Source organism: Lepeophtheirus salmonis, chromosome 7, assembly GCF_016086655.4.
Source record: "Lepeophtheirus salmonis chromosome 7, UVic_Lsal_1.4, whole genome shotgun sequence".
NCBI lineage: Eukaryota > Metazoa > Arthropoda > Copepoda > Siphonostomatoida > Caligidae > Lepeophtheirus > Lepeophtheirus salmonis.
This window is the reverse complement of record NC_052137.2, coordinates 10,424,292-10,449,098: the sequence shown is the minus strand read 5'-3', so window position 1 is coordinate 10,449,098 and position 24,807 is coordinate 10,424,292. Positions and strand designations below refer to the sequence as shown.

The window sequence follows — 24,807 nt, the reverse complement described above, 5'->3', positions numbered from 1 at the left end:
CTATTTTTTTTTTTGCAAAATTCCAAAAAAGATTCCAATGGTTGAAGCAGTATCCCTGTTGACAATGTTTTAAGCCATGGACTTGGAGGAACTTGGATGCTGGAAGTAATTCATCTTCACAGATTTCAGGAAGATGTAAATCATTAGATGGCTGTTCTGTTGTATTTTCATCATTATTTATATCTTCCTTAATCTCACCTTTGATTTGAGGATAAATTATATCATCAAAGTCTTGATAAAATCTTATGTTATCTGCTTCACTCAAAATAGGACATAAAAGGAGATGTAGATTAGTAAATATACATTAGTGCATTGGTGATATTACAACAACCTGTAATTTGTTGAATCATAGAAACAAAACATTGGTATTTCTCAGATTTGACAAGAGCATTCTAAACAACTATTTTTTCTGAGCCAAAAATTACGAGTATCCGAAATCGATCTATGGCCGATATGGCATTAGGATGGGAGTGGGTCGTCCAATATATCTTATTCTCGAAAAAAGTTTTCAAGACAATCTTGAATTAAACGAAATGTCAATATATATAGAAGGCCAATTTCATTATTTATGTATTAATACAATGATATCAAAGATTTTGAAGAAATACTTATACCTTCTTGGCAGGGCTTCAAAGCAGATGACTTAGGCACTTCACCATTTTTATTTATATTAATTTGTTTCATTGTTCCAATCACATTTATCATTCTTTGGAGAATATCCTTTTGTATATCCAAATTTACTCCATAGGCATATCCAACGTCTTTTTTTGATATTGGTAGGGAGCTTCACCTCATTGAAGCACAAGACAGCTAAGTTTCCATTTGGAGTTTTTTGGTTTTGCTTTGTTGAGTGATAATTTTAATAATATTTGATTGTATTCCAGGAGCTGTTTAAAAATCTCGAATCCACCGTTTGAGGGTTATTACACTAGGAACCGGAGGTAGACCATTGGATTGAATGTAACAGTAGGCTTTTGAGGAAAGATACTTCAGTACCGTATCTTCTTCAAAATGGTCACCTATCTTAATTCATTTTGTTTTCCTTGGAGCTTGCTCAAATCCTTCTCTAGGTATGAGACCTCTGGAAGTGATAACATCTTCTTTCAATTTTCTTTTTAAAAGTAGTCCCAGCAATTCACATTTTAAATCCCTTTTATAAGCATTTTCCTCAAAATGATTCTCACAAATTCTAGGGTATTTTCTTAAAGGGGCATTTCGATGAAAAACACTTTCCCATTTTTTTCTCCTTGAGGGATCCTTTGGAAAATGATGATAAATTATGTTCTTAAGAAAATCACAAATGGCAATTGCACCACTGACAGTTTCATTGTGCGAGTACATTATACTTTTTCGGAATGGCGAATAGGTATTATTATCGTAATGATATTAATCAGTTAATAATAATATATACATATATTGTAAAATGTAAATAACATATAATATCATACTCCAAGGATACCAAACTTCTCTCTCTTGGCCCACAACGTAGTCCCAGTTCTTCATTTTGAGCTTTTGTGAATTTGTAACGTCAAAATCTCCCTCTCTTGTCCAGCAGTCGGTACGATTCATCAAATTGAAAATTCTAGCAAGCCCGATTACATGATGATCTAACCTTGTATTTCTATTAACCTTGATACAGTATAGATGTTGTCCCAATGAACAGGTCGTCCCAATTTATACAAACTATGTTCGTTTCGATAGTTGTATTATAGTATAATATTTAAATTCTGTTTTATTTTAATAAATTTTTATCAACAGCCATTATTTTGTTCTGTGTATTCTCGCACATGTGTAGAGCACAACCTACACATTCGCAAATCGTAACAGAAGCATATATCGCATCCTCAAACTATAATATAAGTAAAAATAATTAACGATAGTGGAACATGAGAGAAAATTAGCAGATTAGCGTTTACCTAACTAACGAAAAACCTCTGATAATTTGTAACTTTAATAAATTCTTAAAAATGAAGACATAGACACACCTACGTATATAAATACTAACAAAGGGATACCCGGCGTTGCTGAGGCCAAGGAAGGAGCGGGAAATAACATTGACAATGGTCAATATTATTTCTTCTTTATGTTTAGACCACATCAGGGTGGGGGATGATTATAATATATGTAGTGCCTGTATAATATGTATATGTATCATTATGAATTAAAACAAAAAAAAAAACTGTTATAAACTTCAAATAACATATTAAATGAAAAAATTGTCAAGATAAGAAGTACATCTTTTATTTGTACAAAAATTTGCCAAATCGAAATAAGCGAAGAAAATTCCAACAAACTATTTTGCACAGTTTTTGCAATAATAAAAATGGGATTCATTGTAAAGATAAACACAAACCGAACAATTTTTTTCTTACTTGCAAAAAAAACAAAAAAATGAAGAATAATGTTGTTGAAACAATAATCCTCAATAACTGGTTCATTTTTTGCAAATATTGTAAAAATTGTACCATAAACTGTTCTGGAAATTGTTGTATTCTTAGGGTTTATAATTTAATGTCCAAAAAGATCGTTTTGCGGCGTTTCTCCTTAAAAATTGACGTTTGATAAAAAAAGAGAACAAAAGTTGAAAAATTATTCAGAAAATGACATCAGCTTTTATGTGTCAATTTAAATGCACACGAATTTCCAGACAAATTTTTACAAACTTTATTTTAACTAAAACACCATTTTTTATTTTAATTTTTTTTTGTATTTGAAAAACAACAACAATAAAAACAAAACAAAAAACAATCAAAGTGCAATTTTGACCGATTTCGTTTTTTGCCCATAATATTTTTGATTTTAAATAAGTTTTGAAAATGTTATTATTTCTAAAGTTGTTTCTTGAGAAACCAGTCAATTCTTGATACATAATTTAACCCCTTGTCTAGTCTCCTTAAGTTAAAAAAAACTTTTTTGTGTTTTGAGCATAGAAAATGCCCGAAATATGACCCATTCGAAAATTAACACCCTTTCTAAGCCTGACAAGGTTCAAAAGAGATAGGTTGCAAAGTTTCACCCTCCTATGTCCAACGGTACGGGACCTATGAAGGACACACGCGAACTCTATTATATATACAGATATACACCAATTTCAATAGGAATCGTATATTTCAGTAATGGATATATGAATATGTTACATGATTATATATAAGAAATAAATACCATTAATAATAATTAATTACACATACTTTAAATGATTATACGATATGTTTTGTTCGTTTCAAATATAGATTCTAAAAACTTCTCTATAACAATAAAAAATATATTATAGAGGCCGGTATTAATATAATTATCATTATATATTTTGATGGTGAGTAAATTAACTTTTGCAATTTGAAAGGGATAGTTTTGTGCAGATTACAGCAGCTACTTGTCTATTGAAAGACTCTGTTTAAATAGATATAATAAATTTCGATTAAAAATAAAGTTATTTATAAATGAAAAGGGGAAAAAAATGTAATTATATTAATATAACACTGGAAAAAAAAATTAAATAATATCATGTACATAAATTATTTGAGGAAACACAATCATTTGGTTTTTGATTTGCTTGAAATGTTATGGTTTTTTTTTCTTAAAAAAGGATATATTCATAATATATGTATAAATATGAGGTTGGTTTTGACATCCAAAGATTATTTTTTTTTGCATCTTAAGTTAATAAAGAATGTAATAAAGCTGAGGGTTTTAAACTTGCATATTTATAAAAAAAAATATATGTTATGTTCATTAAATGTTTACATACAAACATTTGTGAAATAGTTCACTTACTTAAATAAAATTGGGAAATTATTTGGTGAATTTAAATAATAATTTTAACAAAAAAAACGAGAGATTCTATTTTATGAATTTCTTATTTTCTTTATAAAATATCATTTTTTTAAGCAATACTGCTCAGTCTTTTGTCCATATATGTATTTAAAATGGCTTGAAAGGGAATAAATGTTTTCTTAATAGGGCAGGATTGGATTTAAGTGGCTCTTGGAGCACTTGCGCCATGCCCCTCTTTTGATTGGGGGTCCTGTAGTGGATATAATTTTTGTCAAAATTTAAATATATACACAATAAATACATTTTCAAAGAAAGATAATAAAAGATAAAAAGAGATTGACCTTTTTTTATAACAAAATCATTATTTATAAATATAAATAAATATTATTTTTCTAAAAAAAGATCGTTAAACGAAATATGGACTAAATTCGTTCAAATTAAAGAGTAAAAATATATTTATATATATATAAACATGCTTTAAAAAGGAAATAAAAAAATGTGCCCCCATATTCAGCTTTGTTCCAGGCTCCACTCATGCCCTATATAAATTTATTTTTTATGGGGAGGGCGGCTTGAATGAATGACCTCTTTTTAGACTTTTTGTACAATGCATAGATAAAAAACATACATTGATGATTTGAAGAAGAAGATAATGCCGTCATAGTTGACTAAAACATTCAAATTGTATTGTAATATATGGGTGTATGTTAACAATATAGAAGGCCCTTCAAACATTTTTATGTTCAATCCTCACTGTATTTTACATTTGATTATATTTATGGAACTCTTCAGTTTTTATAGAAGTATAGGATTTTTCCATACAAGATCTTGAGGGATTGATGCATAAATAACTATATTTTAAATTGTTTTAGTCAACTAACTTTCGGCTTCAAAACAATTCCCTTACTTTTGCTCAGCCTAGGCACTCTTTGTATTTGATCTCTATGGTGGAATGTGAATGTACATAGTACATATTGCTAAAAAATTATAAATATAATAATTTTCGAAAAAAAAATCGATTACTCCAAAAACCTCTGTTTATTTGTTCAAATTTAGCCTCTTCCCAAAAATTTTAACTCTAAAATTACAAGAAAAGTTTATGTAATAAATTTGTGTCAAAAAACAGCAACTTATTTATAGAGGTGTCAATGTATGCAAAATACTTTTCTATTTACTTCATCTTTTATATGCTAATATTGTGCCGAAATAGCCATCAATTAATAGGCTGATTACCCGCTCCTGATTTTAACAAAATATCTGCTAGGAGACCAATCACAAGAGCTGGATTAATCTTCTCAAGATTGGATTATTTATTCTCTGTCTGCCTAAGTAAGCCAAACAGCCAAGTAAAAATCCACAGCCCTCAAAAAGAAAAAAATAATTATGCAGATTCCCCTAATAACGTTAATTATATAACTTGGCCCTCTTTCTACTTCCAAATACATTCCGGCGCGGGTTTATGTATGCGCGCAGATTGGTTGAACATTGTCTAGTGTGAAAAATATGATGAACTTCCTCTCACCTATGGTGAAGGATAAGTTTTCTATGCAGACATCAAATCATGCAAAAGTAAGGAATATTATGAGTAAAGGATTGGGGAAAATATTAAGTATGTAGTAGTAAAATCATATAATACTAGAAACCTGTAAGCGAAGGCTCAAGCTCACCTGCTACTAATGGGGCTGAAGAACTGAGAAGTTACTTAAATAATGTAACATAAGCTTAAAAGGCCATTCGTTAACCATTTGTCGTATTTCAATGGGGAAAAGTATTTATTAGGTTTAAATAGCCAAATATATATCTATTTAATAAAATAAGGCTTGTGAAATTCTTAAATCACAGTTTTAATAAAATTATTCAACTCCAATATCAAGCCTATCACAGGCCACTTTGTAGGTATTTGTTTAGGTATACATTTGAATATTTGAATCTAATGAATGAGCCTATTGATCTTATGTTATGTAGTTATTGTAGTAATTACTTAGTTCTTCTACCCCATTTGTAGCGGGTGCGCTTGAGCCTTCGCTTACAGGTTTCCAGTATTATATAGTAGAAGTAATTCACGATATATAAGCAAATATATAATTAAAGTAGACTTGTTTTTAAAAAATATAGGTATGTACATATGTATGAAACACGAATTACAAATTTTAAAATAATTAAAACATGCAGGTGACATGTGTGATACAAAAATATTAAATAATAATTAGTTTTTTCAGTCACAGAGTGTTAGAAAAATATCATAGTAAATAATTTCAACATTAGTTTCATTTTTTGAAAATACAATTACAATAATAAAGGACTGCTCTTCCTCAGGGTACGCTGTTGGGACACACCCTAATCAATGTGCAAAAAATAATAGAAAGAAAGATAAAAAGTGCAGGGTTAGATCTTCAAAGGACATGCAAATCATCACACGATTTGGATTTCGATTCTCCTTTTAGAACTTTATCAAGAATCCCTTTAACTCGAGTGCCGGCGGATTTTCTTCGGATATTGGCTGATGAGGATTGCACTGTGAGTGTGGAGTTCGTACTCATATGAGAAACTGGCATACCAGCTGATTTTCTTCCTTTTCGCATGAATCTCTGACGTTCTGCCAATTTCAATCGGATTTGTGTAAGTGTGCCCACAAGGAGCTCATCTACATTGTGATTTAAGGTGGCTGAGGTCTCTGTGTATTTACAATCGTAGGAAGTGGCTTTACTTTTTGCATCTGGAATGAAAAGTTATTTAAGTATGTTTTTATTTACATAAAAAGGAGTTGAAATACTTTGGTATTGATTTGTCTATTAATCATTTTGTAATTGTGAGCTGCGTACATTGTTTTTAACGTTTTTTATACGCATGATTACTGAATTATAGTTAAGTGAATTGTTATTATTAAAAAAATGAAAGAGCTTCCAATTTAGAGAATCTTTTCATAAGGAGCTTTAGGAAGCTCCTTTTATTCAGATTTAATGGCTTTTTATTATTTATCCTATAATCATTTAAGTATGACATAAAACATTTATAAGATTATATATTCATAATAATTCGTCAATTAAATATTACAGATATTTAATATTAAAACAACTCTTTTTTATTTATATATATTAAGCAAATATGATTGAATTAATATAGATCCAACTTACCAACAATGGACACAACCCTTGAGCGGACAAGATCCGACTTATTTCCCACCAAAATGACTGCTTTGTCAGTATTTGATCCGGATCGCCATAGATATTCTAGTATGGACTCTGCTGTTTGAAGGGAGTCTTTATTTACAACACTAAAAACAACTATCATTGCATCAGGAACGTAGGTAGAAACAGCATTTTCAACCTGAAAATATTAGACAAAATTTAAAAGGGTGAACCAATGGTTGATCTACTCATATGTATTAGTGTAAAAGAATCATTTTCATAAGAATATACATTCTGTTTAAGAGTATATTTGATATGAGAGAGTTTTTGTAACTTCATAGATATAATAGTTATATAAATTATTAATGTATTCGAGAAATCCCTTAATTATATGAGCATTAGTAATGTGTTGATTAGTCAATTACGCATACAATGAGGTACGACTTGACAAAGACAAATTATCTACCATTAGAGAATTTCAACAATTTTTCCATTTCTTTTTATAAGTTTTTTTCACTTTATTTTGACAATAAAATCAACATAATTAGGAATATTCAATTTAGATCAAATATGTGCAATTTTTTTTTGGTTAACTTTTGTCCATTTTGAAGGCAATTTCATAATTCCGCGATTGAAGAAGTCTTCGTCACTATTGGAAAAAACTTTATCAACTCACTTTCACAAGCCTCTCTATAGGCCGGTTTGTATCATCAAGAAATTTTTACAAATGCTTGAAAATATGATAATCGCTGGGTGCTAGGTCTGGACTATGTGGTGGACATGGACATCCATGCTCTTGGAGGTTCTGGCGCATTGTTAAAGATGTGTATGGCCTGGCGTTGTCTTGATGGAATACAACACCCTTTCTATGGACAAGTTCTGGCGCTTCTGGTCGATCGCCTGATTCAATCAGGCCAGTTGTTGACAATATAAGTCCGAATTGAATGTTTTGCTCTATGGGAGCAGCTGAAAGTGGATGATTTCTTTCCAATCCCACCAAACACAAAGCATAGCATTCTAGTCCGTTAATCCGGGCTTGGTGATCATTTTAGTCACTTCATAGTGCTTAGTCCACTATCTTTTTCGGCTGTTGCTCTCGCAAGTGACCCATTTTTCATCACCAGTCACTATACGCTTCAAAAATGGATCGATTGACGTTTCTTTTTTTGTGTTTTCATATCTATTATTTGTTTCTTTCTCATTGTTATACGACAATTTGATTTGTTTGACTTCCATGTTGCTTAATCTTATGATAATTTAAATTAAATTTCCTAGAAACAGTGTTGTATTTTAATTTCCTTAAGATTCCCACTGTATTCTTGTGTGTTTATATGGTCCTCCTGGGCAAAGTGATAAAAGTATAATACAGAATGAAAGGACGGCGTGAATTCCTTTCGACGGATAGTTTTTATCAATTTATCCCGAATCTCTATTGACTACTATTATACAAGAAAGCAAAACTTGAAAATGTTATGATTCAATTTAACCTTTATCTGGATCTCTAGGAAGCCTTCGGAAATCAGTTCAGATAAAGAATCCTTGTTCAAAATAGAGCAAACGTAGGCAGCACAATATTTTTCTATTTTATTAAAAGTCTAAAACTATCATTTATGAGCAAATACAGAAAAATGAATTTCGTCAATTGACGACCTGCATGCATATATTTTAATATGTTTAAAAAGATAACGAATTCATAAGCACTTCAATGTGTAACGATGAGTAGTTCATACAATTAGAATCAAGTAGGAATATAATAAGCATCTCTCAGCAGGGTTTATGATAGTTCATTTAATCACAAATTTAACTGGAATCGCATGAGGAAACCTATATGAGTTTAATATACAAATATATAATGAAATTTACTCCTGCTTGATATCTTCTATTTATATTAATAAAGCGATGTTAATCTGTATGTATGTTTGTGAGTGTATCTTAGCACTGTGAAAATACTCTAAGAAATAATAATACTAAAGAACGTGTGTATTATATTAAAATGGTATCTAAAAATGAATGAAATTAAAATTAGGTTTTTAGGTCAACTCATATTTTAACCAACTCTATACTACAAAATATAGGTTAGGTTGAGGACTCATTTTTAACAACGAGTGTGTTTAGCTAAAGTTAATATTAAAAAAGGAAATAAGCCGTATGTATATTCATGAAATAGTAAATGTGACTTTAGATGAGGCTTAACAAAGAGCGCGAGTAGCTAAGCTCCGTCAGAGAGTACTTTAGTCTGCAGAATAAAGTACTCCCAGGCTCATGACGTCATATTATTTATTTATTCCCAAGTTGTAATGATTATTATTCCCTTCTTCAGAAGAGAACATTGAGTAATTTGAGAAACTAGGTGTGAATGTGATCACGAAAAATGGAAAGTAAAACCAATTCTTTCTTTACGACTTATCTTCTATATTAATAAATTAAAGTTTGTCTGTTTGTCGACGCCTAGCAACTCTGGGCAATGCTGGATACTACCGCGCACTTTCTTTTCATTCATTGATATTTCATCACTTCCATATAAGTAATATAGTTCTTACATTTCTTAAATAAGGTATATTTGAATGAGTATGGAAAATTTTGACAAATGGTTGAATACTAAAAAAATGACACGTTCATTCAAATGTGTGATGCATCAACATACAAACAATCTTGAACAAAAATAAAAAAATGAGATATATGATACAGACCAATATTTCATTGACATGTTTGAGTAAATTATAGGCTTTGTGTTCAAATTTTTGGATGAATTAAAATACGGAAGAATTTTAGCTATAACTTAAAACCTTCATTTCATTTTAGATAATTATATTGGTTCTAATATGGCCTTTTCAATAAAATATATTAATTTATCATCCCTTTATTGTGACGATCAATTTTGTGTACTTAAAGTTCAATTTGCGTTGTCTTCAAAGGGGTTATAAGAATAAATTAATCATAGAAATATACTATAATTCAGGGAAAATACAAATATAATCCACACTTAACTTTGAAAAGAATCATTTTTGCCAACTTTTGTGTTGACAGCCGACTTGTTTACTTAAAAATTTGATTAATTGAGGGAAAAGAGCCAAGCTATGCAATGAAGATTGCACACTGTATGCTAGACATTATATTAATTTCGAATAATTTGTGTTATCTTAGGCCTGATGTAGATGTTCCATACAACGATTAAATCACAACCAAAAAGTTTTATATTTTTAGCTTGTACTGTGAATATCCACTTTCTTTCTTTATTTAACTTATATATCCACTTTCTTTAAAACATATCCATTGAGCGTGTCATTATGAAGTCTACGATATATGAGCTCTTGATGATTGTTTCGAATATCTCAAATCCAAAGTTAGTGAAAATTACAAGTCATGGGTAATGTTAGAGAGAATTGTTTGGTATGAAACAACAATCTGTGATTCATGTACTACGATTGATTTCATAAAACAAAGTATAGTATAAAACTCCTTTCTTCAAGAATCTAATGGATCCGAAGTCTGTAGAATAATCAACTATGAGGGGTTTAAAATGTCAATAAAAACAGTTTTTTATTAATGGGAGTTTTCATATTCTTTTAGAAAGAGCATCAGCCTACCATCTTGCTCCCATACCTTGGCACTTGAAGGTAAATATTTCTTCTTGATCATCAAGAGAGGATAATGCAATCCTTGATATTTGCTGGGCCTACTTGAATGATGAGGAAAATGCATTCGCAATTCGTTGCTGTAGTTAACTGTTTAACTGTAGTTAAAATAATTTTTAATTCAACTTTACGAGTGTTTTCCGTAGTTATATCAATCTTAATATTAAAGGCATTGGGGACCAAAGTATCAAATATTTATAAGGTATTGTACTATTCGGCATTTGTATAGATAATTCGATTTTTTTTTTCAACAGCCCAGTATGGAGTTCTTACGCTAAGAATCCCTGGATCAACTGGCCCTGCTTGCGATGGTCAGCAAATACTGTTTAATTTTACAACTACTTCAATAAGTCATTTTAAAACTTTCAGATGGGTCATAAAAGGTTACAGGGGTTTCAAAAGAAGTCATGAATAACGGGTACTTTTGTGTGTGGTGTTAGTTCTGTAGAGTATTTTATTACATTTACTTAGTTTTTTTAAATTTTTGATATTTTAGATTTGTATATTCTATTTTAGATATTTTTTAACTTGCTTTTATAACCGTTTTTTTAAGACAGGAAAGTATCTTTGTACTTCTAGATCTTTTTTTCTGGAGGAGTAGATAAAAACTATCAGGCTTAGTGATTTTAACTCAGCGTAGTTTCTTCAACGTGTTTTTCTTTTTTTCTAAGGATAAATTGAATCAAATACAGACTATTAAAAAGATGATAGCTCTTTGTTGATTGCAGAATCATTGATGTGAACGGCTGTTTCTAACAAATGGATAACATTATTTCTATAATGACATTGTTTTTTGAGATGATTTCTCTCTCAGTGCATTGCCACTAGGGTAGGGCAAAAACTAAAAAGACCGAAAATAGAATATAACTAGTTATATTTCAATGTTATGTATAAAAATAAGTATACACGTATGCTCAATTTCAAAAGGATGGGAAAAGTTTTTAGCTGCCAATACGGATTGAAATATTAATGTATCATATTTTGCCTTATTTTTAGCACATAAAAAAAACAAAACAAGTTTAATATTAACCAAATAATTATTTTTTTACTTGGTATTTCTCATAAAAGAATTTGAAAAATAAAGCCTAGTTGCTATCTTTTCCCCCTTCTAAACATGTTTTCAGTCACGTATACCCTACCCAGTGCAAACTATTTTGCTGGTAAATAAATGGTATTTTAGAATCTTGAAATATCTCCACGTACCTCAAATGAGTACACAAACTACCATTTGGGAATCATTAATATACACTTGGTTTTACAACTTGTAATAACTTTAACCATAGATAAAGAGGAAAAAAGAATAAAAGAAAATAAAAGTATTTAATATATTATAAATTACAGATCTGTACTGAAGAAAATATGGTATATCAAAATCATTAACTTATTTTGGAGATACATTTAAAAAAAAAAGTATTATGAAAAAAAGCTTTTATAGTGATCAGCAAATATGTTTTTTATCAAAATATACCACTTTTTTGTATGTATACTCACTAGGATTTAGACATAAAGAAGAATTAATATTATGTAAAATATTGGGCAAGACATACATTTCAAGCTATAAAATTCTATAAAGAGCAAGAATAAAGAGCTTAAAAAAATTGTTGAACTAGTTATACAAGAAAAATATTTTTCTCATCCAGTAATCAGTATGACTTGGAAAACTGCATCAATATCTTTCTATGTGTCCAAAAATGACTATAACCTTCACTAATTGATGTTCATTATATTTAGAAAAATAACTTTGTATATGTGTATCTATTTTTACCATTTATTTAAATATGGTCTGTTATATTATTGAAATGAAAGAAACTTCAAAATTGTCACTTACAAAAATGAGCTATTGATACTTTTCATATTGGAAAAAGGTAAGAATAATAGGATTATTTGGATTGATTCCCATGAATTCTTCCACGTTGGTTTTACCGTAAGTGGATATAAAATAAAGATAAAATACAGGCCCCCAATATTTTACATAAAAACGTTAGTACTTACGGCAAGTGCCCAATACATTTCAATAAAAACAACAATGGCTGTTATAATTATTTGTTAAAAAAACACTCAAATGCTGGTTGTCAAAACAAATACGAATATATAAGTTAGAAAATATATTTTTCAGATTAATTCTGACTTAAAAATTCCATTTTTTCAAATAAACAATATTTTTAGAATCTACTATGTCTGCTAGAATGGATACAGAATTAGAACCTATTTAAAAAATTAAATAGCAACCCTTGCCCTTCACTATGGGCTCAATTCCAAGACCTTACATCTTTGTCACGTAGTCTTCCTGCGTGTTTATTTACTTGGGACTTTCTATGGATGGCGTGCTCGATCCCATATTCAAGAGTGTTGCAGTCTGGTCACAAGAGGCAAGGACCAGAAATTCGCCAAGTTTTCTTTACACCACATTTGAGTTTTTAGCTTTGTGGCTTCCAGGCTTCCTCTCAATGCTCTTGTTGGCGTTCTTCAGCTTTTTAATCGAGGGAATGATACCCTTAGAGCAGAAGAGAATGCGTGAAATGCCAAGAAGACACAGGATTTCTTTTGGTCTCCGTCTCAGTTGTCATTGGTTTGATGAAGAAATTTGTTTTACAAGAATTGTTTGTTTTATTGTTATACCACTTAATATAACGGAAAAAGAAATCGGTAAATTATTCAGTAAGTCAACTAAACCTTTCGAAAGTTTAAATACTAAAAAACACGTTAAAAGTTATAATAAAAATTAAAGTGATAAAAATTTCCATAGCTATAGCTAAAGCTTATCTAAGACGATGATGTTTTTAAAAATATTCACAATATGTTTTAAATTTTTCAGGCGACAACCCTTGCCCTTCACTATGTGGGCTCAATTCCAAGAACATCTTTGTTTCTTCCTGCATCTTAAAGGCATCCATACTTGGGACTTTCTATGGATGGCGTGCTTCCCATATTCGAGTGGCTATGAACCTCACTACGTATGAGGCTAAGTCCCAGAACTTTCCATTTACTCTTGGTATTTTGATATTAAAAGCAACGTATCTTGCTGTGGCATCTATTAAGATGTCTTTAAAATCTTCTATTCTGATTGGCTCTCTCAAAGTGAGTTTTTTTTAGCAATATATGCCTTGGAATTTTAAAGTGCCTTAGTTTTTGGAGGCGAATTCCTTCTTACGGATAATCCAAAAAGAATAATGGGCGATTTATAACTTGACTTTGTATGTATGTGACCGCAGTCTATTTTAAATAGTGATGACCCAATAATTTTAATCATAATCCAAAATTGGATAATCTGATGATTTTTCTAGAATTGGTATTGTCTTTGGGAAAATGATGTATAATTTTCGATTCTCCTATTTGGATTCTTATGTATTAATATTTATTACGGATATTTAACTACTTATTACTTTTTCCGTCAAATTCCGTCAAGATTCAAAAAATGACTATTTGAATTTTTGACTTTAGTCTTATAATTTTATAAAATATCTAAATTTGCTAAAAAACAGAGAGAAAACAAATTAAACAAAAAGATAACTATGTAAAGTTTTTTCTATTTGTGGAATACATATGAAATGAAGGAGACAACTGAGTTAAAACAATCTTCTGGTAACAATCTTAAGGCATTAAAATAACTTTTTTTTATTTAGTTATTATTCTGATGACACTTATAAAAAAAATGTTTTAATACAATTCTTCTTTTAATTATAACTACTCCACTCTCAAAAAAAAAATACCTTATTTTAACCAACTATGTATAGAATATTCCTTGTTGTATATAAATTTTTTCTTAATTTGAGAATGTAAGTGCTATTATTCTTTAGTTAACATTGACAAAGTGTATAATTTTTTTTTATTTTGTACAAAGGGGTATAAGCGTTGTTTACTTATATATTTTGTAAAGAAAGCAACAATGATTGGGGCCGTTTTTTTGTAACTCCAGTTTCATTCATTATAGAGATAAATAAGTGATCCCCCCTAGAACGTTCATTAAATAAAATAGACATTATTAAACTTCAGTACTGAAAATAATAAAGGACATACTTTCTTCCTTTTGTATGACAAATTATCCTTTTAATATAATATAAATTTATAATGTAAATATTGTATTTTTTTCCAATATACACAGAAAATAACTACATTTAGAGTGCTGTAGTCCCCCCCCCCCAAATTATTAATCATTGTCGGAATCAGATAGCCCTTTTTATATTACTACAATAACGTCAGTTGAACGGATTTACATGCACAGTAAATAGTACATTCATCAAATTCTACTGCGTTGTCTGTAAATATTCATTTCTTTGTTTCAAGTATATATTACCGAGGGACACATTTGCACTCATAATACACACATTGTAGCATTAGTGAACATTTTAGTGTTGGGATAAAATAGTCTTTAACTTAAGTCATTATTCTGTTGTGTATTCCATTAATCACTTAATGTGTGCACTAAAGGTTGTGATACTCTTTTGGATATTTTACTTGAGACGCCAGGTCCAAAATATATGAAGATAACTGGATCCAGACTCACAACATGGAATCCAGTTATTCTATCTTATATGGAAAACTTTGATAAATTAAGGAGGGAGAATGTAAGAAAATCTACCAAAATATCGCGTTTGTCGAAACTTTGTTGTCAAAGAAGTTAATACTTCATTACCAAAAGCCTTGCATTGTTACATTCACCAATAAGAAGATAGCTGAAAGGGTCTTTTTGCCTTATAGCTCTACTTTTTTCAGCAGCACCTTTTAATGATACCGTACTAGTCAATAACTTTATCATATATATGAAAATCGATTAAATTTTTGCTGATGGAGGAATCAAGGTATTCTTGGTACATTTGTGGTACCTAACTGAAGAGCTCATACCATTATCATGATTTTGAGATCAAGTTGGAAATGACATCAAAACAAAGACGGTATCAAAATTAATGACTTTAGAAGAGAGACTCTGCAGCAAGAGACATAGCTCAAGATATGGAAAACCGACACTCCTACCCATTCTAAAAGATACTCTAGAGGTTCTAAATTTATCACAGTTTGTAAGGGAATATCTTATTTTGACTTTATAAGGCTAGACAAAAGTTTCTTGCTGAAACCAGTTGAATAATGGGAATTAGATCGTTTCTTTTGCATAAGCAATGAGAAAAAATCTATATTGTCTGTGGTTAACAATAGAGTAAAACGAGGAGTTTTTTTGGGCCAAGCTAGAAAAGAGAAAAACTAACAGTACATCTTTCAGATCATTGAAAACAATTAATATTCTCCTTCCAAATCAAAGAAACAGAGAGCAAAAAAATTAATTAATTGTTTGTATTTAACAATTGAGGAATTATATATTTGTGTAATATAGTTACTAATTTAATTATAAACTTATATCATCATATGAAGATGATAATTATTAAAAAAGAAAATAACTAAAAAGGAAAAACTACTGATTTTTTTTTCTTCTTTTCTGAACTGAAGTTTGATAATGTCTTTTTATTAAATAATCAATTATTGCTCTTTATAATCAAGGAAGTTATAGTCACAAAAAATTAATAATAAAACACGATGATCCGATTGTATTCGTTTAAATATTTCATTAAAATACATTTTTTTTTAAATAAAGCAGAAAAAAAAAGTTTTGTTTCATATGGGCTTAAATATTGCAATTGTGCCTGAGGTAATCGTTAAGCAAATTTGCTAAAATTTTGTATTTGGGATCTTCTTACCTAGTTGCAGTACCAAAATTAGATTCTGCTGATTCGGATAATGTTGGGGGAATCGCATCACCCAAATGGATACTCTACAGTTTATAACTCACAGTTTCAACTGCACAGCCCAAGGGCCACTGAATATTTTCATATTATAAATGTTATGTATTATTTCAGAATCGATATATAGAATCACCCTCTATCGATCGATTAAATGACCTCTTTAAGGTATGGAACAATGAAGAAAAATAGCATTTCCATACTTATTTAAGCTAACCATAAGGTATTTATCAATACCTGCAACTTCAGTTCCTAGTCTTCTCATCTACTATGGAAATAGTTTCTAAGAAGAGAAACAGGATTAATTACGATGTAACAAATATGGTCATTACCCTTCATGGTAAACTCGATTAATATAGTATAAAAGTGTGGATAATTCAATAATTATCACGTTTAGAAATAACTTCCTTTGTGTATGACTAAACGTGAGCCAATCGTATTAAATGAAATACCATATACAAATAGGAATATCCAATTAATTAATAACCAAACTTCTCTTATTTATTGTATTTCTTGACTGCAAACTCGAAATGAAATGTGAGAGTCATCACCTTTCTCGAACTCAACTCAACTTCAATCATCGAAATCACAAATTTGAAAATTTCAACTCCGTTTTAAGACTAAAACATAACTATATTTTTCTCAATAGGATTTTAACATCATTTAACAAATAAATAGACAGCACTACAAATTTCTATTTTTTTGTGTTATTGTTCATTTTCTATGTATCATCATTTATTTAGTATATGTATAAGAGACATATTGTCACGTAGGTACATCCTAGTAAAAGATCGATATTTCTTAGAGAATCTCGTTAAATAAAACATTATTTATTTGGCCAAAAATGAGGATATACGAGTATAATAAACTATTATTTTGATAGAAACATTTGTTTTTTTAAGAAATGATCCATCTTATATGGAAATTTACTTAGTATTTTGTTGTGACTACTTCTTTTCCCGTTATCCGTGTTTTGAACGTAGATTGGTTGAATTCGAATGAGCTCTTGTTCATCTGTGAACAATTCTCGACAATAGTTACACTATGCAACAAAATGCGGGTCTTGGAACGCAATTCATTATTTAAAAAAAAAGCCATATGACACGAAAATAATCTTTAAAATATTCAATTACATTAAGTTTGGGCTTTAAAGCCTTTTTTTTTTAAAATCACATTGTTAGAGTACAATTTCTATTCAAAGTCATATTTAAAGGTCTAACTATGTATATAGATAAAAAATTTCTCAGCTGTATTATGAATACAGTTCCTATCAAATGGGTATAACCCTATAAAAATGAAGTCAAGGAAGAGACTAAAGAATAAACCTTATATTAGAACTTACATTTTGCCGTAAAAAAAACAACACAAAAACGATTTTTATTATTTTTTTCATTTCAGCCTTTAATTTTTTTTACAGAATACTTAATAGTTATGGAATGTAAGATTCCCTGAAATTGTTTTGAAATAAGTTATAATATAGTAAATTATTTGACTAATTATAAGAAGTAATGATGCTTTAGAGACAGGAAAAGTTCAGTAGTCAAACTTAGATTTAATTAATAAATACTTATCAAATACCCGTACATTGGACATGTAACATATTAAAATTATTTTATTTTGAAACATTTTAATGCAAACTTACTTTATTTATTAAATATTATATATGCAAATTAGAAGTTAAATCAATCAAAATCTAACTTTTTTTTTTGACAGAAAATCTATTGAATTTGTTTTATAATGTTTATTCCTTAGTTTTAGATATAATATAATGCAATTGAAAAAAATGGAGAAAAATATTTGTTTTCATAAATGATCCTTCATTTTACTGGATTTTTGTATGATTAGACAAAGTAGGAAATGTATATAAGATACCTTAATAATAGTTTATCTTTGGAATCTTGGAATGTTTTTATCATTTGGCATTACTTTTAAATTTAATTTATATCGCTATTTAATTTCAAAATATGGCTTTGAATCGAAATTATACTAAAAAAGGGATTTTTAAAAATAGGCTATCCCTATTATAAATTTTAATGGTACTCTTCCTGTTCTATGGCTTAAATAATGAATGTGTATTTTAGCCAGCGGGCAAAAATGGTGTTGTATAATGTTATTGAATAATAGTTCAATAGATTGGAAAAATTGCCTTACTACTAATATGTTATTTATGCCTTTTTTCTGTTTCTTATAGGAAAAAAACGTTGCAATGCAATAATTAAGTTACGGAGGTAAAAAGGGAAATCTATGTATCCTTATTGTTGAGTATGATGGATTGGAAATCCACAATAACCTATTATCTTCCATAATACCAATAAATAGCTTGTCATTCATACAGATCTCAAGTAAACTCATTACAGTGTTAGTGACCATAGATGAAAATAATATATTGCTTTTTGTAGTTGCTACCTGAATATATGTCTTGCGATTTTCCAAAGCTGGACAACAAATATTAAATAATGTGACGCTTCAAATTTGAAACATATGCCTTATAGCGAACATTTTCGCAACGTCATAAGTTGAATTAAAATTGAAAGAGAAGCCATTTTGGGGACTCAATGTTGAGATGTATCAAAATCTGCTTTGAGTTCTACTTGATGTTAATGATACACAGTAATATTTTAATTTAATCAAAGTAATTTATACTAAAAATCCCTAAAATTGTGTCAGATTTGTCAAATTACACTGCCCAACAGGAAAAATGGTACAAAAATAGTATATGATCAGTTTAATTGAGTTTGATCCCTTGATTCCAAATAGGGTCTTATTTTTTCTCTGCTAGCCTCGTGGCCTTCAGAAAAGGGCATACATCTTTTTCAATTTTTGGCTATCTTTAAGGTTCAAATCTTTTGTAAGTGCTTGGTGTTGAAGATAAAGATAATTTATGTGAATATATTTTATACCCTATTTTTGAGTTATGATTGTTTAAACTTGAAAGTAGGTGCTTTCTATTCAGAGGTTTATAGCTTCCAGACAAACATATATTCAACTTTAAAAAAAATATTTCATTTGATAGCTGAAAGTCTGAACTTTAATAAAAAAAGTGCTTCCTCAAAAACACTGTATATCTTTGTCAATTTGAGATAAGACCACGACAATATTTTAAGGATAAAACTTCGTTTTGAATAGATCACATAAGAAAAGTCCATAAATTTAAACTGCCCTCACTGGTAGAGAGAGAGAGAAGGAAAAAGAGGGAAAGAAAGGGAGATAGAGAAAAACTAAGTGCTAAAGCTTTGAAATGAAATCCCTCTTAGCTCTTGAGATTAGGATCTGAATTCTAGATCGGTGGTCATCAATGAAGAAGTGTTCATCTGTGGTATGGAATTCCTTGTAAACTGTCTCTAGATGCCGGGATTTTATTTTGTGAGGGTCGAAAGTACTTGTCTTGGAATCTTTCATTCACTACGGATCGGCAACGAGTCCTCTTGTGTCCATGGAGCTTGAAATAAGGATGCATGCACAGTAACTCAAACTAGTGAATTTTAGAATAAATGTAAAATGAAAAAGGTATTTTCTAAGTTTAATTTTGGATCTGTGTTAATAGATGAAGGTGTGCTGCGGAAATTGTAACGTAACTTTTCTTTCACTTATCAATATAGAGTGTAGAGGCATCTAATCATCAGTGGAGAAGGAACCCTTCATATTTGATAGAAAAATTTGCGGCTAACGACTCTTACTTACAAAGATAAGAAAGTCGGAGGATCCACTTCAATATCAAAAAAGAATAATTATTATTTTTACTACATTTAGGATCTATTTGATATATAATACAACTAGGCATTAGAAGGATATATTTTTGATAGGGAGTAAGGTTCAAGTCATTTTATTTGTTGGTTCCATTTGGACAGCCAATAGTTTACTACTATCTTTATAAGGCCGTGCACTTTTGGGACGGCTATAATATGTGGTATGAGAGGGATGTAAAAGTCCGGCTAAAAACATATCATTTCCGTTCAGATAGTAAATGTTTCCTTTGTATCAACTGTAGAGTAGATATTTAGTTTTGATGCACACTAACAAATACATGGATACGTAATGTATATAATCAACTAAATTATAACATAAATATTAGATAGACTGTAATAGTTTGAGTAGGCTCTAAAGCCATTAATCAATTACTCCTAGAATATTTGTAGAGTCCCATTATAGATTATTATAATAACATATGTACATAATTTGATTATGTTTACTGATATGATTGATAAGATTTGCTATTTATTTTGTCAAAACGAGTTTTGTTTATATAGGTACATACATACATACACATTTTGTTTGGCACATTTTGTCTATATTTATTTGTATGTGTTCTAGATTTATTTCCATATCTGCATATTATAGTATGCAGACTAATGTATTCATTAATAAAACAAGATATTTTATTATACACTTAAATATTGTGTGTTTACACTTCTCTAGAGAATAGAATAGAATAGGCTTCTTGTATAAAATCACATAATTCATATCCTTATTTCACTCATAAAGGCTTTTTAGGGAATATAAACTCTATTAATTTCACCCAAATAACGTTTCTGTGGGTTTTTTCGTTCATTGGGAGGTAACGACAACGTTCGATGTAAAATCAAAAGACTCCACCTCATCACTCAGTATCATAAATGTGTCATTTAAGATTTTATTAAGCTTTACCGAAGTTTAAACAAAAAGATAAACATACTAAATAAAAACAATCTCTTCCACAAAAACGAGATTCTCTGCTCACAACAAAAGCTACCCCCCCCAAATATATCAGCTAGTCTTTGGAATTATATACCTCTATACATTCACCAGGTAAGTGAGGCTGACTTCAAGCGGGTTTTAGTTAATTTTTTTATGTGACACATATATATTATTTAAATTTTGGGATTATTTTATTTTGTTAATTTTTTCTTTGCACAATTATGTAACCTTCAAAATTTTAATATTCTTATCTTAAATGTATTACTTTTACTTACAATAATAATTTTTATGCTTTATAAAAACTAAATGTAAGTCGACCTCTATAAGCTGGTGGTGAAAAATCAATAAATAAATGTATGCCCCTATTTTAGATAATATAGAAATTCACGAATACCTACATTCGTGGTTTTGTATGGAATCAAGAAAAAACAACTCAAAACCAATTTGTGATACGTTGAAATACTATATTAAGCGATATTTTTTATTTTCTAAGTCCTCCTCCAAGAGAAATAACACCCTCAATAGGCCAGCGAACAGATAGGCAGCTCTTAAGAATGAAGGGCATGTAATGTCATAATAGCAGCTCGGAGTGAATCCAAATCTGGATAATATTTGAGGTAGGAATTCTTCTCCAAGACTACCCAGAACAAATTTCAGAGCTCAACACTATCATATTTATAATATTTCGATCTTTTGAAAAGTATTTTGTTGAAATCTACTTGCAAGTTTTAAAAGACATAGAAGAACAAAAAAAACTACTATTTGTCAAACGTATTTGTACAAATAAAGATATAAGGGTAGTACGTTTTCACTGACGTCATAAATTACATCATGATTGAAAGTTGATATTTTTATTATATGAAATGGACAAAATTCCAATAAATCTTCATGGAAATTCATCAAATTGCTTTAAAAAAAAATTAAATAAAAAAGACTTCACATCTGTATTGAAAATCTTTATGAATTACTTAAATTTGTACAATTTTTTTGATCGATTAGGGACGAAAAAAATAGAAAATTAGGGAAAAGTTTCTTATTATTTTCATTGCAATAGTTAATTTTTTTTCTATAGTATGGAAATATAAATATGCATTATCATATTTTTAACATATTTTTGGGGCAGATGTATCATAAAACTATGCAATAAAGGGATACATTTTCGATAAACAGTAAGGATTAAGTCATTTTATTTGTAGGTCTCATTTTTACATCTAATACTTCACTTTTTTCCTTAATTCTAATAAAGAAATGAGTCCTTTTTACATCTTACTTGTTTGGCCCCTTAAAAGGATCAAACATCAACAACACTAACATCACTTAAAATACTCTATAGTGTTTTATTAATAAAATATTGGAGAGCCACCTAGAGGCTATTTTGTTTAACTAAAAAAACATTGCATATAACTGTAAAAACGCTGTGCATGCAAAGTTCTCTCTCTCCTTGGAAATAGCTTGCTATTTGTTAACAGGGTTTGTAATGGGTAGTTTTAATGTAGTTGATCTTAAACTGTGGTGTATGATGTCCCTTTAGTGGTACGTGGATGTTTTTTTTTTTAAATCTATGAAATATTTTATGTAGTGGTGGACCTTGAAGTTCCTGAAATTCTCTTGGAGGATACAAAAGTCTTCCCAGGATTTTTATGCCATTATATCAATTTATAAAAATATCCATCATTCTGTGATTCTAATATTATAGTATTGTTCACATGAAATCAAGGCAAAAAAAAAAACCTGTTCTTTCTGTTTTAAGTATTACAAGAAACTATTTTGAAATTTTAATGAAGTATAATTTCGATTTTTTTCATCATTTTATGAATAAGTATGCTCATTTGACGATCTGAGGATTTGTTGGCGAGTTATTTTCTATATTGATAAATAAAAGTTTGTCTTTTCTTCCGTGCTTTATAATGCCGGGGAAATATATAGAATGTATATATGAGTGCTACTGCTAGTGAGACAATAATCACGCTAATTTTCCTTAAGAAACATTTATTTGTTTAAGCTTCATTTCTTTATTTTTGTATAGAAAAAAATAAATTTCTGAAGGTTGTTTCATTGTACACCATTTGGAGTCCTGTTCCACAAAATGTAAATTGAAATTGTTACTTACAAAACGTCATTCAATGAAATTTACACACAATTTACTAAAAAAAAGTTTGACCTTTCTAAAATAAAGTCGTTCTAAAAATAAAATAAAATATGATTTCCGAAAAAACGTCATATCATGAAAAATACAATATACATATCTAAAAAAGACCATTTGATAATAAAAAAAAGATGGGGAACAGAATATTAAATTCAAATCGCCCAAAAACTTGCGCTCACCACACTTCTCAAGGAATACAGATAATTCTATGAGACATTGGCTTTGTTTACTTAAATTAGTTTAATAAAAATATAGGTGAATGCTACTCACAAAGATACCGTTGTTAAAAATTATTCTCAGCATGCGCCATTTTTTTAAACGATACGTTAAAACAACAAGCTACAGACTGTCACACCACTTTCAGATAATATTTTTTTTTAGTTTGTTCATGCCTTATTAATGAACTATAGCTGCTTTTTAAAATTTACAGAGTACTGGCGTTCCTGCAACTACGATCGTCAAATATTAGATAAGTAAACAAAGTTTTAAAAAAATTGTTAATGTATCACTATAGTTTTATATAACAAGAGAAACTGGTTTTTCTACCGCAGGTTATGGCACTTTAGGGCGTCTGTAAAGTAAGAATTTTACAAATTACATTATATTCTTAAAAATGTTAGATATACAAATACACAAATATTTAGATATTTAGGGGAAAAATTGGACAACTTTTATTTATGATGGGACTCCCTTTGGTATGCTGTTTTGCACCAAAGTATACCATACTGATTTATTTTCTACAATTAATGTAATCAAAATAGTATTTACAATTTTGGTACATATTTAGGATTTAATCCAATTGAAATATCTAAATTTAATTTTGGGAAATATTTTTTAAATGAAAATTATTGTCATAACCTCAATAATAAATTAGTTTGGTGAACAAATTTCTTCAAGAAGAAGGAATTTGTTCTTTAAAAACAACAACTTAATATTTTTCTTAAAATGCAATTAATCTTTTAAAAAAAATGAAAGAAAAATGGATGTACAAACTTGTAAATATGCACATCTAAATATATACTTTTGTATATATAACTTGTCAAATAAAAGCAATAATTTATCAATAAATAAAAATAGATGTTTATTATTTACCAGAAATATTGAAAAGTACAAGTATTCCCATTTTTTTTAATCATTCAGCCACTAACACGAAAATATTTACTACAAGAATATATCATTCAATCAGTTGTGAATATATCTACTATTGTTTAGTATTTAGTTTCTGATTTTAAATCTTGGGAGGCTATGACTATTTCTAACATTAGATAAATAAAGGTCTAAACATTTCCAAATAATGAACTCATAATTTTGTGTAGAGAAAGTTCATTGTACTCACTTAATCCTGATAATATTTACCACAAGGAAAATTAATTGGGAAAACAAAAATAAATATCAATTTAGTAATTTCTCATAATTTTAAGTGGTATATATATATAAAAATCCGATTATTCTCTATGGTGACCAAAAGAATAAAAGCCATACCTATAATTCATTTTTGACAGTTCTAAATTAAACTCAATTAATTTCATTATTTTACAATTATTGTGTTAATTAAAAGAATTGCATATTATCTACAATTTCGCCTTGATCGAAAAACTTACTTTCCCGAGTGTATATATTTATAAATGAATTGATAAAATTATGTCATTCCTTGGAAAATTAGTCCTTCTTAAATTCAATTTCGATGATTTATGACCTTATGTTTCCACCTTCATTATTTTCAT

The 24,807-nt window shown here is 29.2% G+C and overlaps 1 protein-coding gene across 4 annotated transcripts in view; it reads right to left on the bottom strand.

Annotated features, from left to right (window-relative positions):
- Nucleotides 1–5,839: 5,839 nt before the first annotated feature.
- The window catches only part of LOC121121446 (uncharacterized), a 242,521-nt gene continuing 223,553 nt past the window's right edge, over nucleotides 5,840–24,807 (bottom strand). For all 4 annotated transcript variants that reach the window (XM_071889826.1, XM_071889827.1, XM_040716379.2 and 1 more), the window contains 2 exons: nucleotides 6,906–7,098; nucleotides 5,840–6,487 (listed from right to left, as the gene is read on the bottom strand). In XM_071889826.1, coding sequence (XP_071745927.1) covers nucleotides 6,165–6,487; nucleotides 6,906–7,098 — 516 coding nt within the window. In that variant the 3' untranslated portion in view covers nucleotides 5,840–6,164. The remainder of the gene's footprint in view (nucleotides 6,488–6,905; nucleotides 7,099–24,807) is intronic.